General features: G+C 36.8%; 1 protein-coding gene across 2 annotated transcripts in view; it reads right to left on the bottom strand.

Annotated features, from left to right (window-relative positions):
* The window catches only part of LOC136026998 (regulatory-associated protein of mTOR-like), a 272,404-nt gene that overhangs the window by 243,799 nt on the left and 10,219 nt on the right, over positions 1-18,386 (bottom strand). Inside the window, exons 2-3 of one of the 2 annotated variants that reach the window (XM_065703880.1) lie at positions 14,917-14,928; positions 8,822-8,912 (exon numbers count right to left, since the gene is read on the bottom strand). In XM_065703880.1, coding sequence (XP_065559952.1) covers positions 8,822-8,912; positions 14,917-14,928 — 103 coding nt within the window. Of the gene's footprint in view, positions 1-8,821; positions 8,925-14,916; positions 14,929-18,386 lie in introns of both variants that reach the window. The other variant, XM_065703879.1, reaches the window with a different exon arrangement.

An 18,386-nucleotide genomic window follows, 5' to 3' on the forward strand; every position in this document is an offset into this window, starting at 1 on the left:
GACCGCATGATATTCAAATCTAAACAGTATTTCTGGAACGACCCTTCACTGCTCGCTTGAAGGTAGTAAGTTTATTTGAGTTCCGGATTTCCAAGGGGATTGAATTCCAGATAGCTGGTGCATATCCGTAGAAAGTCCTTTGCGAAAGCCAAGTTGGGTATCGCACAGAAGATTCTAATCCTGGAGGTAATCATACATTCTTTCATGGACTACTTTCTCATAAATCTTCGAAAAAAAGGTAAAATAGAAATGGATCGGTAATTACTCGGTTCATTTTTTGACTTCCCTTTGTGAAGGGGTAGCACTCAGGCTAATTTAAGTCTTTCTGGAAAAGTTCCCTCTTCAAGTGATAAATTAATCAGATGAGTCAAAATAGAAATAACAATTGTTTTTGTTGCTTTAACGATACTTCATCTACTCCACAGGATTGTTATTTCATACACATAATTATTTCATTTATTTCATTTTCATCACAATTTGTAAAAAGGAATTCAGAAGTAACATGACGAGGTTTAAGTTTGGGGACTGGTGGACTTCGAGAACTGAAGATTAAAAGAAAATAGCCAGGTGGGTGTTTCACCCACCTGGCTAACTGCTTGCAATTCTCAATACCCAAGGGTTCTCCCAATAGCCAAACAATTTTCATTTCCAAACGGACTCGGTCTCGGTTGAGGTTTGGGAGAGTTCACGCTTTACATTTCAAAACAGACACCCATCTCGAAAATAAAAGATTTGTCTACTTTTCGTACAAGTTCTACCATTTGCATTCAATGCACATCGAATCAAAATCTCTGAGCGAAAAAATATAGGATTACCCTTTAAATTGATGTGCAAAAGAAAACACTATTTTTAGCTCAGCAGTGGGTATATTTTCTTTTACATAACCTGTTCATTTAAATTAATCTCCGTAGAATCTAACGTGCTTTTGCTAAACAAACATCTTTTGTTTTTTTCTCCCACTTGTTTATGTTTTTGTCAAGTCTCATAAACGAGTTTGCTATCGAATAGATACTAGCAGTGGCGTTATTAAGATTCTTAGAATCTGTTTCAGAAATTGGGCGGGAACAAAAAAGACCATTAGCCTTAAACCACTTTTACGCGTGAAGTTTTAAATAATAAGCCCCCTTAACAAGGTTTGATAGGACTATAAATAATGAAGATACGAAGGATTCTTGACAAATTACTATCATAACGGAAACCATAAAAAGGAGGATTTGTTATCCACTGTGAAATTCAAGGAAGACTTACGAAAAATTAAAAAGGATGATGAAGCGCACTCCACATTCCAAGATAAGCACAAAGGGAACCGCCTCAAGAAGAGACCTTTTTTCTTCTTTTTTTAGCTCAATGAACGTTGGAGATAACTTAGTGACAGCTTGAAGATTAGGCCTAGTGATTCGGAAAGCTTTGTTCATTTGGTGTAGACTATTTTGGTATGAACCATTTTGTGAATGTCGAAATTTCTGCGGCTAGTTTTTTAAACTTTTATTATTTGATTTGGTATTTTAATGATTTGTAGCTCTTCAGTGTTGCCAAATCTCATTGAGTTTCTAAAATGGCGCCTCCAAAAAGTACATACTTTTCTGAAGGGAAAATGGGTCAGCATGTGTTGTTGTTTTGATTGATTGATTGATTGACACCTTTAATTTCAACCATTCACAGAAACAATGCTACAATGAAACAAACATAGCCACTACTAGACGGCTGAATAACCAATCTAAGTCAAATCAATAACCATGTGTCTCCCTATATCAAATAGTTCGTGATAACATACTGAAAGTAAGGAGCGACCTGGCTCAATAGTAACTGAAACTCTAAAAAACGGAATTTTTATACCAATAGATGTATCGAAAGAACAGACTTATTTGCTGAATCGAAATATATAAGTTTCATTAAGTTTAATCTTACTCATCAAAGCTGCGAGCCAGAAGAAATTTGTCTGATATTAGAGAAAAGGGGGAAATACCTTCAGATGTCATATAATTTTAATTAAAATCACACCATAAGATTAACCATATCAAAAAACACTACTTTAGATGTTTCAAGCTCCTATCTGCAAAAATGTGGAATTTTCGCCAGAAGAAAGATCACGGATGCGTGTTTGTTTATGCTTCTTTTTTTTTCAGGGGTGATCGTATCAACCCACTGGGCCTAGAACGTTGGGAGATGGTTCATTCTAATGGTTATCATAAGTTCTAGTGCGCTTTTAAAGTGACCAAAGAAATTGGAAGGCAACTAGGCCTCCTCCCACGCAACTTTTTCCCAAAATCGTCCAAGCAAAATTTTTAGATAGCTAATTTGATCAGCACAGTTGAAAGGCCCAATAACTATGTCCTTGGAAATTACATCACCCCCCCCACAGCCCCTGAGGAAAGATCTTTAAGTTATAAAGTTTGCCCAACGTTATTCGAAAGAATGCATAAGTTTTTCAGGTGGGGAGGGGAGGACGAATTTTCTAATGGGGGAATTTTGCACAGTGAAAATTTTCCATGAAAAGGGAAGTTTCCAGTGAGTGAACTTGTTCAGGAGAAATTTTGCACAGGGGAAATTTGCCAGAATTGCTCTACGAAATTTCGTTACTTCACTTTCTTTCTCATTACCGATTCAATGTTACGCGTGAAAGATGTAGGGTAATTGTCCGGAGTACATCAACAGGTGATATTTAAAACGACAAGAAACTCAATAAAAAACAAGATTTTTCAACTGAAAGTAAGGAGCAACATTAAAGCCTAAAAAGAAAAGAAATTATTACGTATACGATGGGGGTTGCCCCATCCTCAACACCTCACTCTTTACACTAAAATTGAAATATTTCCCCAATTGTTTAAAAACGACTCCTAAAACACAGGGGTCATTTAATTAGAACAATAAGTAACTCTTTTTAAAGTGCCAAAAAAAGAGCGAAGTGTTGAGGGGGGAGCCCTCTCATATACGTAATAATTTATGTTTGTTTTAAGTTCCAATGTTGCTCCTTACTTTCAGTTGAAAAAACTTGTTTTTTCGTTTAATTATTTTCCCCTAACCACTTTGAATAGAAAGGAGTGGTTGCACAAACTTCAAAGAGCCCTCGTTAATTCAAAATTAAGGGCTGTAATGCTCTTTCCATGGGTCGAAAGAGAAAAAATGGAAACCACCAGCTATGTTGTATCTGTTTATCGCCCATAATCACATGGAAAACCCATAGTCTATAAAAATACTTTGGAGGGCATGGTCCCCGAAAACGTGACCCAAAAAAGGTGAAAAAACATTCCATCAGGTTAGCTCGAAATTTATATACTTGAGTCCTTTGGCCAAAGGAGCCCGAATTCTGAATGAGAATATAATCAAAATATTAGTTCCTTTAGAACCAAACCCCCTCCCCCTAAAAAAGGCCAAAAAGCTTTCTTTCTGGGCTATATGAAACTTAAGGTCGTCAATCCCTGGGCTAAGAGGATCCCAATATTAAGAATCATTTCACTTTTGGAGCATGCCTAAAATTTCATTCAGCAGCATACGATCAAACAGTTCGTGGTAACGAACTGTAGTAAGGAGCGATCCGGCTCAATAGTAACCAAAACTCTAAAAAATTGAATTTTGATATAAATAGCTACATCAAAAGAATCGCATTTTAATGCTGATTTTAAATATATAAGTTTCATCAAGTTTAGTCTTAGCCATCAAAAGTTACGAGCCTGAGGAAATTTGCCTTATTTAGGAAAATAGGAGGAAACACCCCCTAAATGTAGTAGGATCTTAACGAAAATGACACCATCAGATTCAGCGTATCAGAGAACCCTACTGTAGAAGTTTCAAGCTCCTATCTACAAAAATGTGGAATTTTGCATTTTTTGCCAGAAGACAAATCACGGGTGCGTGTTTATTTGTTTTTTTTTTTTTTTTTTTTTTTTTTCCCAGGGGTCATCGTATCGACCAAGTGGTCCTAGAATGTCGCAAGAGGGCTCATTCTAACGGAAATGAAAAGTTCTAATGCCCTTTTTAAGTGACCAAAAAATTGGAGGGCATCTAGGCCCCCTCCCACGCTCATTTTTTTCCCAAAGTCAACGGATCAAAATTTTGAGATAGCCATTTTGTTTGGCATAGTCGAAAATCTTAATAACTATGTTTTTGGGGATGACTTACTCCCCCACAGTCCCTGGGGGAGGGGTTGCAAGTTACAAACTTCAACCAGTGTTTACATATAATAATGGTTATTGGGAAGTATACAGACGTTTTCAGGGGGATTTTTTTGGTTTTGGGGGTAGGGTTGAGGGAGGGGGCTATGTGGGAGGCTCTTTCCTTGGAGAAATATGCCATGGGGGAAAAAATTCAATGAAAAGGGCGCAGGATTTTCTAGCATTACTATAAAAAAAAAACAATGAAAAAATAAACATGAAAACGTTTTTTCAAATGAAAGTAAGGAATAGCATTGAAATTTAAAACAAACAGAGATTATTACGCATATGAATGGTTCTAAAAATACTTTAGCATAAAGAGCGAGGTATTTAGGAGGAGATAAATACCTCGATCTTTATGCTAAAATATTTTTAGTGATTTCAACTATTTATTCTACGGCCTATTTGATTCAGGGGTCATTCTTAAAGAATTGGAACAAAACTTACGATTTAGTGTAAAGAGCGAGGTATTAACGAGGGTACAAACCCCCTCGTACACATAATAAAAATATAAGAATATAAAAGTTTGTTACGTAAGTTAATTCTTAAGTTACGTATATTTTTTACTAATAAAAACGTTCGTTGAATATTAAAAGTTCTAGTAGCCTTTTTAAGTAACCGAAAAATTGGACGGCAGCTAGGCCTCCTTCCCCACCCCTTATTTCTCAAAATCTTCTGATCAAAACTAAGAGAAAGCCATTTAGCCAAAAAAAAATTAATATGCTAATTTCATTTCAATAATTTATGTGCGGAGAGCCAAAATCAAACATGCATTAATTCAAAAACGTTCAGAAATTAAATAAAAAAAAACTAGTTTTTTTTAACTGAAAGTAAGGAGCGACATTAAAACTTAAAACGAACAGAAATTACTCCGTATATGAAATGGGTTGTCCCCTCCGCAGTCCCACGCTCTTTACGCTAAAGTTTTTAGTTGTTTTAAAAAGTAGAATTGTGGCAAAGAGTCAAACTTTAGCGTAAAGAGCGTGGGACTGCGGAGGGGACAACCCATTTCATATACGGAGTAATTTCTGTTCGTTTTAAGTTTTAATGTCGCTCCTTACTTTCAGTTAAAAAAACCAGTTTTTTTTATTTAATTTCACACAGAAATGATGCCTCAAAAAGGTCAATTTTTCCGATCAGCTTGACAGCAGCATACGTAAGCACTTGGAACATGCACAAACTAAAAAAGGGGACAAATGTCTACTTTGTGTGGGGCCACGACACGCCCTCCCACCAAATATGGCACCTAAAATGGACCAATAAAATCTCCAAGAGTGTTTGCCTCGGCTAAACCAAGATAGCGGGCATGGTCCAAAAACGTGTTTTACTGATTTGTTTGAAACTTAAAGCCGTAAATACCTTGGGTGAGGGGAGATAATGTAAAAAAAAAAATTATGGGGACAGCTCCCAAAAAATGGGACTAAACAGAAGCCCAATTTTTTTCTAATTGGCTTAAAACTTACATCCTTACGTCCTTGCGACAAGAGAATCCAGATGCACAAGGAAAGAGAATAGTAAAAAAAAAGCTTGGTTCCCTCTGAAAAACGGCCAAAAAACTCTTTCCTAACGTTTTTTGAGTTTCATTTATTTATTGATAGTGATTTGTGGCAGTTTTACACTTGGAATATTATTTGACTTTATTTCTGCTCTATTTTGGCTTAATGGAGCTCTTTACTATTCTTTGAAAAACTTTTTTGTGGGAAAAGTTTTTTAAATTAATTTCTATTCGTTTTTTATTGACATAGTCTTTTTCATGGTTCACGAGTCACTTTTCAGTTTTTTTATAAGAATCCTTTCTATAAGACACAAACAAGCATATTTTGATTCAATTTTAGAACCCCTGAAGTGAAGAATAAAACTAAATATCATTCCCACAAGATTATATCTATGCTGTCGACAACCTAGATACACTCACACTCTTTATTTATTCAAATTGTAAGAGCAGAAGTAGTAATAGTAGTAGCCCGAGAAGTTTCAAATTAATACCCCCATTCGTTCTCGATATATTTCTGAGGTGTGTTATTGGCAACCATAAACACAATGTCTTTTAATTTAGTTTAAAGCAATATTTAGTTTTATAGCACAATGGGCCATTTGCATAATTGTGGGGGCTTGACATAGCCATTATCACTAAGGATATAGTTGCGGGATCATTCTACTATGCTGAACAAAATGGTTGTCTCAAAATTTTGACTGGGTGCGTTTGGAAAATAAATGGGCCTGAAAGAAGGGCTGCTTTCCCTCCAATCGTATTTTACTCTTAAAAAGGGAAGTAGAACTTTCAATTATCCCCCATAACTTACCCTTAAAGGTCTAAATTTGCATTATAAGTTGTTCACCAGATATTGTTTTGTTACCCTGTTGAAATTACACATGCTCATAGCTTGTTTTAAATTTAGTTCAACATCCGCCTAAATATTCCTTAAAAGCTTCACCTTAATATCCCTAGCATGTGCAGTAGTAATAGTTGTAGCAGCATTAGTAGCAGTATGCATATATCACCTTTGGTTTCTTCAAACATCCCCTTCAACACACGCTGAAAGTTTCAGTTTAATACCGTCAATCATTCCTGAAGCATTTCTGATGCATCCACTTGACAACCTGTGTGGGAATAGTGTGTTTCGAACTAGTTCCATACAGTTTTTATACATCCCAAAATTTTTCGCTTTAATATCCTTAGTTTTAATAGCAGTAGTAGTAGTAGTAGCAGTAGAATGAATTGTCGTAGCCTAAGCTTTAGTGGCAGTAATAGTAGTAGAAGTAGTAGTAATAGTAACAATAGTAGGCTAGTATTGTGAGTAGAAGCAGCCGAATTAGGATACAAATGTTTTTTGGTTTTTTTGGTTTTTTTTTTGTTAGTTCACATCCCTCACAACAAGCCCTGTTAGTTTCAACTTCACACACCAAGCTGTTCCTAAGATATTGCTATTACACCCTTTTGACAACTTGCCTACAGACGGCACGTTGTGATTCAGTTCACCTTCCCCCTCAAAATTCCTTGGAAATTAAAATTCCTTGAATACCCTTAGGCATAGCTGTAATCATAGTCACAGTAGTAGCATTAACATTACTAGTAATGGTATCGAATAGCAGTAGTACTACTAACAGCAGCAGTATTAAAATATTACCTCTTGGTCAGTAGAACATTCCTCTCATCAAGTCCTAGAATTTTAAGCTTATTACAATTAAGCCATTGCTAGGACACTGCTGATATGGCCTTTTGATGACCTGTATCTTCATATAGTTCTTGAAACTTTCATCTCAATGCTATTAGCAGTACAAGTAATTGCAATATAAATAGTTGTAGTAGTAAATGTAGCAATAACAGCAGTAGTAGCAGTAGTGTGCATATATTGCCTTTTAGCGAGATGATCTTCCCCTTTTAGCATTCCCTGAAAATCCAAACTTAATACCCAAATCAATTTTTGAGATACGCTATTCTGACAGTGTGTATGAACATAACGTCTTTTGATTTAGTTCAAATTTCCCCTCAATGTTGTAAATAGAGTAGCGTGGTAGTAGTAGTGGTGATGGTGTCATACAAATATTGCTTTTGATCATCTCCCTTATCATTTCCTGAATTTTCCAAGTTAATATACTCAGTTATTCCTGTGTTACACCCTTTTGACAATCCGTGTACACATGATGTGTTTTAGTTTATTTTAACAATCCGCTCAACATTCTCTGAAAGACTTACCTGAATGCCCTTCGTCTTCTTGGAAAGTAAAGTTTAAACATGCACACCTTTCTGAATAACATATAGTATGTGTAAACAATGAACGAATTGCCAAAATTACAGCCCATGTACTGAGGACTGTGGGAAGGTTGAGACCCCCAAAGACACAATTACTGGACCTTTCGACAATGCTGAATAAATTAGCTCTCTTAAAATTTCGATTGGATACGTTTTGAAAAACAATAGGCTTAGGGGGGAGGGACTGATTGTCCTCCATTCACTCTTGACTCTTAAAGGGGCACTAATACTACCGACTTCCACTCAAATGACCTCCATCCGGTCTGAAGTTTATACAACCACCCGTTCCATAAAAACCTTGAATGTTCCGGGGCACAACTTGGAACCCTTGCCCACGGGCACTGGGGGATTGTGTCCACGCTAAAGACTCTGTTACATGAGTTTTGAACTACTGGTAACAAAATGGCTATCTCACAATTTAAACTGAATGCGTTTCGAGAAAAAAGGTGGCATGGTTGGAGGGGGGCAATTCGCTTTCTAATTTTTTTGTTACTCTTAAAAGGAAACTCGAACTTTACATTTCCAATCAAATGAGCATTTTCTAAAGTTCACACGACCATCCCTTCCAAAAAACCTTATACGCCCTTATGACATAACTTACAACCCCTACCTCCCAGACTCTGGGGGATTCCGCACGAAAAAAAAACAAACAAAGAAAAATAATAATACATTGTGCCTACATAGGCCTTACGATTACAGTAAAGGTATCTAGTCCAGATTGAATTTTTCAAAAAGAATACAGGTTGTTTTTATTCGAATATGAAATTTTATGTTTTTCTTTTCAAGATTCATTCTATGTCAAAAGTGAGATCTCATTTCTAACATGCTATACTTTGGTCACGCTGATGAAGACAACTTGATCCGTACGCTATTTTGGAAACCTCCCTGGTGTCATTGAGGAGAACAATACACTTACCAATCCAGCATTCCAACCTCGCGCAGGGGTGAGGTTTGATAACATCTGGCGGATCCACGCCAACATTCAAACATAGAACTAAAGCTACGCTCACTGTTTTCATCTAGAAAATAAGAAATTTAATTAACTAAGTTAAGTGTAAATGAATATAATTTTGAAAATTAAGTGGATTAAGAGATAATTTCAATATATAATTAGCTTTCCCTGGTTAACTTTTAATTAACTTGAGGACTGAGACAGTTTCCGGGCTACCTATCAGACTTGCAAAAACGATAAACTTAATTTAGATTTAATCTATGGTGGGTTAGTCATAATTACGGAAACCACTGTATCTCCCAAATATTAGTTTTATATAGCTTAAGGATATTCAACGAACAATAGATATTCAGAAGAAATTGTGCTTACAAAGGATACAATATTAGAACTCACATAGTTTATAACGGAATTAAACCAAATAAAAATGCAAAGACAATTTAGTCTTCTGAATTAAAAACACAATTTAGTAAAAACAGAAAAATATTACAGAAAGGGTGATAAAGAGTTGGGAAGAGGTCACTTATTTAATGAGGTAACATTTTATGCAACTCGACAATGAAATAAAGTGGGGATTTTCGGGAGGGATTCGTGGTCCAGACCCCTTTCCCCTGAAGAGAATTAGATATTTCGTTAAAATATAATTTATTGCCCTATATTAGGTTGAACAATCCGCTTTATCGGCTGTGGTTACCTTTAGCGACTTGCAAGGGTCTGTTATTAGAGGTTTAAAGGTGTCATTTCAAAATATTGAAATTTTGATGCCTTCTGCATCAGGTCCATGGTAATATATATGTCTTCACTTTGAAATGGTTGATATTAAAGTGCAATCAAGCACTTTCCAAATCAAGCCAGAAGGGCTTCAGTTTCTTCCACTAGTCTTGAGAAACTGTATTGCTAATTGAAGCAATAATCATTAGGTCCATGCATCAGGTCCATGGTGATATATATGTGTCCTCACTTTGAAATGGTTGATATTAAAATGCATTCAAGCACTTTCCAAATCAAGCCAGAAGGGCTTCAGTTTCTTCCACTAGTCTTGAGAAACTGTATTGCTAATTGAAGCAATAATCATTAGGTCCATGCATCAGGTCCATGGTGATATATATGTGTCCTCACTTTGAAATGGTTGATATTAAAATGCATTCAAGCACTTTCCAAATCAAGCCAGAAGGGCTTCAGTTTCTTCCACTAGTCTTGAAAAACTTTATTGCTAATTGAAGCAATAATCAATTATTATAGGAGCGTTTTGACGTGAAAACCGACCCGAAAAGGAAAATGGGATGGAAGTCGTTTTCCGTCCCATTTTCTCAGAAATCTGATAGTCATGTTGAACCCTTCGTTCGAAAGCATCAGAAAGTATAATGGGACGGATACAAAATTGAACAGGATTGTAGGAAGCAAAGTTTCATCAATGTTGAAAATACAGATGCGGTTAAATATTGGCGTTCGTTTTTTGTTTTGTTTTTCTAAGAAAAACTCACGGGACCGAGGCATAAGCAAATCTAAAATTGGCAGTAACTGTTGTGTTTTCTCTTCCTTTCTCAATAGTTGTAGTCAAAAGGTTTTTGGTGTAGCAAAAACAATAAAAACGGACAGACGGAACAAGCTTAAAACGAAAACGTTACGTGGAATTCTGAAATCAGAATATGGTACGAAGTGGTCCTAAAGAATTTCCCCTTACTTTCGTGGAGACAAACGGCTGCTGCTACACACGAAAAGAGTAAAGGCTTCAGCTACCATCGGAAGAAAAAGATTGAGGTGTTAAATCTGATTCTGCCTTTTTTTTTTTTTTTTCAACATAACTGGATTCTGCGGCAACTAATGGACTGTTCACTATCGTCAAATAAGCAGTGTCTCCATGTAACCCAAAGTACCAAAAATAAATTACCCTATAAAATGCTATAACCTTTTCTGTATGTTTGTATAATATACTTTTTCTGTACATCTTAAGCAACTTTCTATCCTTAAAGGTCATATCTTCGTGAATTCATGGTAGTTTTAACATACAACTTTATATACCACTTAATTATTTTTATGCAACTCTGAAAAAGTTATGCCAGCTTTGCCAATTTAAAGTAACATTTCAAGATTTCTATCACAATGTCGCTCATTAGCCAGGATAGTAAAAGACGAAACAAAATACCTACCACGAAGAAATCCTAAAAAAAAGCGGTCCATGACTAATAAAGCAAAGCACTTTTTTGTATTTCCAATATTAGTTTTGAGTGACATTAAGATATATGGAGGGTTTTTGGGGTCAAATATTTTTTTTATACCGAGTGATATAGAATCAATGGAGGGTTTTGGGGTCAAATTTTCTTATACCGAGTGATATAGAATCAATAGCTGCGACAGAAATTTGTTGACCTTTCAGGGACTGACTAAGATTTCAAGAGTTGAATTTGTTTGGAAATTACACTGATTTTAAGTGTTTCATTTTGATCTAGGTCATCTGTAGAAATTTAATCAAATTTTCAATGGTTTATGAACCTTGAATCCTTGTCAGTCCAGAGAACTGAATGGAATAATTCAACTTTATTCGTCTTTTCTGTCGATTGGTATAGAATTTTCTGATACGAAAAATACCAGTTACTGAAACTACTTATAGTCAGCGCCAAAAGTAAATATAATATTTTCACTTGTGTTTTTGTTATGCTTCAAATAGTATAACGTTTGTTTAAATGATTCTAGTTATCTGATTATTTCCTGCATTTTTCAATAAACAGAGTTTCGATATAATGTAAAATAAAATTTGTTACCTCATCAGGCATACTTCTAGGTTCAGACACAGTCCGAAAACTAAAAGAAATTAACAATAGGACTATAAACAAGAAATGCCATTGTTTCAAATATATTCTGGTGATAAGTTGCATATGATTGACCGATCTCACCAAAAAGTAACAATTGACCAGTAATAATTTATCACAATTAGCTTATCTTCAATCAGGGTACTGTTGAAAGTCAAAAAGACAGATGCGTTTTTCATAATTAATGAAAGATCCAGTATAATTTGGTTCATGTCAAAACAACACTTTTTTCAAAGAGTAATCTACAAATCAAAAACAGGCTTTTTTCAAATGAAAGTAAAGAGTAACATTATAACTTGAAACAAACAGGAATTAGTCCATATTTGAGGGGGATTTCCCTTCTCAACCCACCACACCTTACACTTAAATTTTAGAGTGTTGTGATGAAACCATTTATTAGGGAGCTCGTACTTGAACAGTCTTTCTTAAAGTGTTGGGGGAAAAAAGTCAAACTTTAGCGTAAAGAGCGGGAAACTGGGGAGGGTGCAACCCTCATTTATGGAATAATTTCTGTTCATTTGAAGTTTTAATGTTACTCTTAAGTTTCATTTATTTTTTTTATTAAACTTATGTTTATTTTTAATACGATATCCCTGATGACCTCAAGGGTAACCCTAAAAGTGATGAGAGCCACCACCCTCTCAAATGGACTCTGAATCAAAGCTTAACTTTTGCAGAATTTGAAAACACAGGCCTAAAACTTTTTTGGTCTTTATTTACATTCCCCTTCCCCCTTTCTTACAAGAGAAATTGGCCAGCACCTTTATAGACAATGATCAAATATGGACAGGCTCCTACGCACTTTTCTCCTCTAAAAAAGTCGAAAAAGTGACGTATGACCTGAAAAAAAATACCAAAACAATATCAGTTTAAAGGGGCAGAAGTACAACATCCCGAATTCTCTCGAATTCTTTGGTATGACAGTTAAGTATAAAAGCATCTGAAGCTCTTCAGCAGTCTGGCAGAGCCACTGTTCGAAGATATGTATTTTAGCAAGTACAAAGCTGAATCTATAAAGTATTCAGGTACCTTCAACAAGAAAGATTTCTTATGACGTTCTCCAACATCTTTCAGTACTCATAAGACAACACGGTGTCCGCTAGACTCTTCATATTCGATGAAACATTAAGCAGTTTGGCCTCCAGCCTCTTAGTCATTTCTTCAACATCCTTTCCGTTCAATATACATCCAGACAGTACTAGTATGAACTCCATTAGCTCCGCAAACAAGAGATGGATCAAGAGGTTCATAAACACTGAAAGTTTTCAGCAAACACTGCGAAGTAGTCAGCACTGTCTGCAACAAACTGCAACTCTGCCTTCATGGTTGGACTCTTAGGCAGCTTTGCAATCAAGGGGGATAAACTTCAGAAAGTGGTCAATCAATAGTTCCTAATCCAAGAGAACCCAAAAAAAAATTATCAAATTATTCCACTCTAAACGACGTTTGCATTGGCCTGAAAGCACAAAATCTCCGAAAAAAAAACTTAGCCATTTTCATAAAAAAAAAGACTTCAGTGACCATTTCTCGAAAATAGTGACAAATAGTGAACAGTTTTGAAAATAGTGACTTATAGTTGAAATAGTGACAAAGTAGGAGCCTTGACATGACTAGCCTACAATAACAGTTCATTTATATGGCTTGCATTTATGTTTAGGGACGAATGGTACACTCCACGCCAGTATGGCCTCTGAAACTGGGCAGATATATTAATGTCCTATCAATGGTCCTCAGGATTTCTTCAGAAATCCTTCAGATTTCTGATAATTACAGATGTAACTATCCCGGTGTCCCAGTCTGTAATTTCTCTTTGAGTGTCCGGTCGTCATTTATATTCCCTGTGTCCCGGAATCGAACATTCCCTGTGTCCCGGTCGTCATTTATATATTCCCTCTGTGCCCCCTGGCGTCCCCGTTGTAGTTGTGTCCCTGTGTCCCGGTCGTCATTTATATTCCCTATGTCCCGGTCGTTATTTGTGTCCCGGTGTCCCAGTCTTTAATTTCTCTTTGAGTGTCCCGGTCGTCATTTGTCCATGGGAAAAACAACCTGTATTCAGATTTATACCTCATTATTCTTATGATTGCCCTTGATCTTTGTTGATGGTGATTGCTAATCGAACATTCCCTGTGTCCCCGTCGTCATTTACATATCCCCCCTGTGCCCCCCGGCGTCCTCGTTGTAGTTGTGTCCCGGTCGTTATTTGTATTCCCTGTATCCCAGTCGTCATTTGTGTCCCGGTCTGTAATTTCTCTTTGAGTGTCCCGGTCGTCATTTATATTCCCTGTGTCCTGGTCGTCAGTTGTGTCCCGGTTGTCCATGGGAAAAACAATCCGTATTCAGATCTAAACCTCATTAATCTAATGATTGCCCTTGAGCTTTGTTGATGGTGATTGCTAATCGAACATTCCCTATGTCCCGGTCGTCATTTATATATCCCCCTGTGCCCCCCGGCGTCCCCGTTGTAGTTGTGTCCCTGTGTCCCGGTCGTCATTTATATTCCCTGTGTCCCGGTTGTTATTTGTGTCCCGGTGTCAGATTTCTGATAGTTACAGATGTAAAAATCTGTAACTAGATGTCGCTAACAAACTACTTGGAAGAAAACTCTTATTTGAGCAGAAATTGCCCTTGGCGCAAAAAGAAGAGAACTTTTTTTGGTGCGACCAAATGCAACCATACATTCAAAATAAAGCTAGAATACTTAATTTGATACCTATTTTTGCATTCTTTTTAATTTTAAACTTCTAGTGTCATTTTGACAAGACCATATATCCATCGAATGCATTCAGTAATAAAAACAAGTTATCATCCAATGCAGTTCCAAGTCAATTTATTGTTAAACGAGATGCACGTTTTACGCTAACCACGAAGGAGTTTCTTCTCTTCATCCTATACAAAACTTATCTGAACTTCCGAAACTTCGCTAAAGAGTGAACTGATTTGATCCATAGGAAACGATTGTTATTATTCTAAGTTGAATCAAAGTACTCAAAAGAAGATATTGTTTTTTCCTCGGCTTCCGCTAGTTAGTAGAACATAGCCAATGAGATTATTCAGAGTTACAGAAGGGGATTTCGGTTATTCAATCCTTTCTTATTAGCTGAATAACAAGCATTTGGATGGTCCTTGATGAGTAGCCAGGAACTCCAAGTGTGTGTGTGGTTTTTTTTAGAAGATTAATATCTTACTGCCAGAAGGTATGCACATATTTACTTGATACTCTGTATAGATGGCCCTATTACACTTGATAGAGAAGACTGTTTTCATCCTACAAGAGTTTTAATAAACTAAGTTTTACAAAATATCAGACTTCCAGATGGACTAACAGAGCCTACAGCATATTACCTTAAATAAGTGAGCTGATTGGTCAGGTAAGTCCCAAACTGTTTGCCAGGGCTTGTTGCACTATTCCTTATCAGCTGATGATTTCAACAACTCAACACTGGCAGAAGAAACTATTTCCTAATCTAACAAGTTCCATAGACTCTCTACCAGATTGGAAAGAATTTGCTATGCAACCCTAAGTTGGTATTCTTCTTGAAAAGTTGTTCGTCATGTCCTCTTGTTCTTGAAAGAATTATCCGGTTGAAAGATATTTGGGATAAGCTTTTCATGGTTGAGCAGCTTGAACGGCGTAATCATATCTATTATCGTTCAGCCATCAGCCAGTAGGGGTAAATTCAATTTTTAAAGCCATGAAGGGAAGGGATGTCACAGAAACTTCAGATGCATTTAGTTGAGAGAACAACTACAGAAAGTTCTTTTAATTATACCAAGAGTCTGTATAGCCCTTGCAGCAGCAATCTGAGAATGTAAATTAAACTTTAATTCTTCAACTAATATACCCAGGTCTCGTTTGGCATGACTGCTGACAATGGTTGTTTTGGTCTGTCCACTGCCTCAATTGAGTATTGATGTCTTGGGTGTTTTCTTACTAAAGTGGATTACTTTGTATTTCTGAACATTGAACTCCAGCTTCCAAGTCTCTACTCAGTAAGTAAATAGTCAGAGTATGCTTGTATGGTTTCTATTTTATCTGGTCTTTCAACTGAACCAATTACTTTTTAATTCTCTGTGTAAGGCTTATTTTGTTTTTGATGTTAGGAGGTGCATCATTAATTAAGGTATTGAATAAAGTTGGGATGAGGACTGTGCCTTGAGGCACCCCCTTTTAATTTCAACAGCATTTGAAAGAAATATTTGTCTGTTTCCTCAAACAGTTGTATTGCTTGTTTTCCATTACTCAGGAAAGAACTCATCCAGTCAGTAATTTCTAAGTTAATTCCAATAGCTTTTAGCTTAATATGCAGTCTCCAGTGGCACATCTTATTGATTGCTTTTGCAAAGTCTATCAAAATCATACCTACTGGAAAACCCTTTCCAATAAGTATGGTGACATTTTCACATGCATCAATAAGGTTGTTCTCAACCAATGAGTCAGATGCTGAATGACTGTGAAGTTGGCTATGCTTTCAAGTATTTTTCCAACAGCAGAGGTGATAAGGATTGGTCAATAGTGGACTGCCTGACCTCCGTTACGATCTTTGTGTACTGGGGTAATATATACTATCTTCCTGTCTGCAGGTATACTTTTTTAAATCTAGAGAATATAGAAAATCTGGGTAAATGGAAGAGGCAGTTCAGCATGAGCATCTCTTAGATGTTGAGGGTGTATGCCATCTGGTCTAACTATTTATTTGGATTCAGGTTTTTGAGGCAGGTTGAAATCAATACGTTCAATTTCATTTTAGAGTGAGTAGCAACCAGGGAACCTTTGCTGCATATGAGGTTACACTAGATATTTTTATAATTTCTTCATTTGGCATTTTGGTAAATTTACAGTTTTTTTAATTACCTTGCTAGGTAGATGACAAACACACTCCTCAGTGTGCTTTTCAACACTGGCTATGAATATGCTAATTGCTACCCCATTAAATATATCTTAGTTCTTCCATTTAACGGGGCAGGACATCAGGAATAGACGGTGACAACGAGTTCATAATAAAACATCTTATAGAGCAGTACGGCATTACTGATGTAAGCATAAGTAATTTCAGACGGATTCTGCCTACCAGTAAGCCCTTAACCACCCAGCGACCTATCAGACAGCCAGGTATAAGTCACAAAGAATGCGTCTTAAGTCATCCCCCTCCCATCCTTTTCTCTGTCTAAAACTTAGACGTAAAAAACGTATCTGACAAAGATCGTATGAACTCGTTAGATCTGATCACCCACTCGTAAGTTAAAAATACCTCATTTTTTCTAATTTTTCCTCTCCCTTCAGCCCCCCAGATGGTCGAATCGGCAAAAACGACTTTATCAAGTCGATTTGTGCAGGTCCCTGACACGCCTACCAATTTTCATCGTCCTGGCAAGTCCAGAAGCACCGAACTCGCCAAAGCACTGGACCCCCCTAAATCCCTCAAAAAGAGCGGATCCAGTCCGGTTACGTCAATCACATGTCTATGACATTTGCTTATTCTACCCACCAAGTTTCATCCCGATCTCTCTACTCTAAGCGTTTTCCAAGATTTCCGGTTTCCCCCTCCAACTCCCCCCACTGTCGCCAAATCTGGTAGGGATTTAAAAAAAGAGCTTTGAGACATGAGTTCTTTCTAAATATCAAATTTCATTAAGATCCGGTCTTCATCTGACTTGCGTGCGGAGAGGTGCTGTCAAAATTATATTTTCAATTTTATTTACACGCAGTGGCGTTGTTTGACATTTGTGTATCTAATCTATGATTTTCGTTTTAAAAATATGAACTTGAGGATTATTTTGGATATTGAATCTCCGCACAGCAGGTAGAGAATTTCTGTGGTTTTTACCCCGGGTGAAGACGAGTTGGTCGGGTTCGAGGTAGTCCTCCTCCCAATCAGCCTAGTACACAGCACCTAGTTTTTTTTCCAAGTTAGTTATGACTAAATATTACTGCCCTGAGTGTAGAAACCCAGCAACTAGTGGGACAGTTCAGTGCACCAAATGCAGTCAATGGTGGCATCCTAAGTGTGCAAGGATCACGCTTGGAGCAAGAGAAAAACTACAGGTATGGTTGTGCTTAAATTGTGACTTCCCCACTTTACCTTCATTTACTAGCGGTATGAAAATTCCGTGCAAAGTTACGCCACAAGCGTGCCCTAGACCTAGATCCTTTGGCAAAAACACACCCATAGTCACACCAAGGAATTCTAATCCCAAAACTAAGACAGTAACTAGGCCCAGCAGTGAGGATAAAACTCCATGCACGAATTGTTCTGAATACGTTAATGAAGTCTCAGCTTTAACTAACAAATGTTCCGTTCTTGAGAATCAACTCTCAGCTATTCAAAATGAACTATTACCCTTAAGAAATGCTCACGAATCACTCCAATCTGATTTACGTAACCTTCAGAACTTAACTGACGAAAAAACAACAACTATTGACACCCTAATGATGCAGTTAAATCAGTTGGGAATCCTTTCACCCATGCCACCCGTGAAATTACGCTCGTCTCCCTTTAGCTCTGAAATGAATAATTCTATACAAGGCCCGAGCAATCAGATTTGTAACTCATTAAGTGACGTAAAAAGTGCATGCAGTGTGAGAATGATCCTCGATAACGAGATTCAGGAAAGTGTTAAATTAGCTGACGTAAGGTTAACTGACGAGAATAATCTTCGTAACATTCAACCGACTGAAGATGAACCGTTAATTGTTTTCGAGAAAATAGTGCAACAAAAAGTTA

The sequence above is a fragment of the Artemia franciscana genome, chromosome 5 (assembly GCF_032884065.1).
Source record: "Artemia franciscana chromosome 5, ASM3288406v1, whole genome shotgun sequence".
NCBI classification, from domain to species: domain Eukaryota; kingdom Metazoa; phylum Arthropoda; class Branchiopoda; order Anostraca; family Artemiidae; genus Artemia; species Artemia franciscana.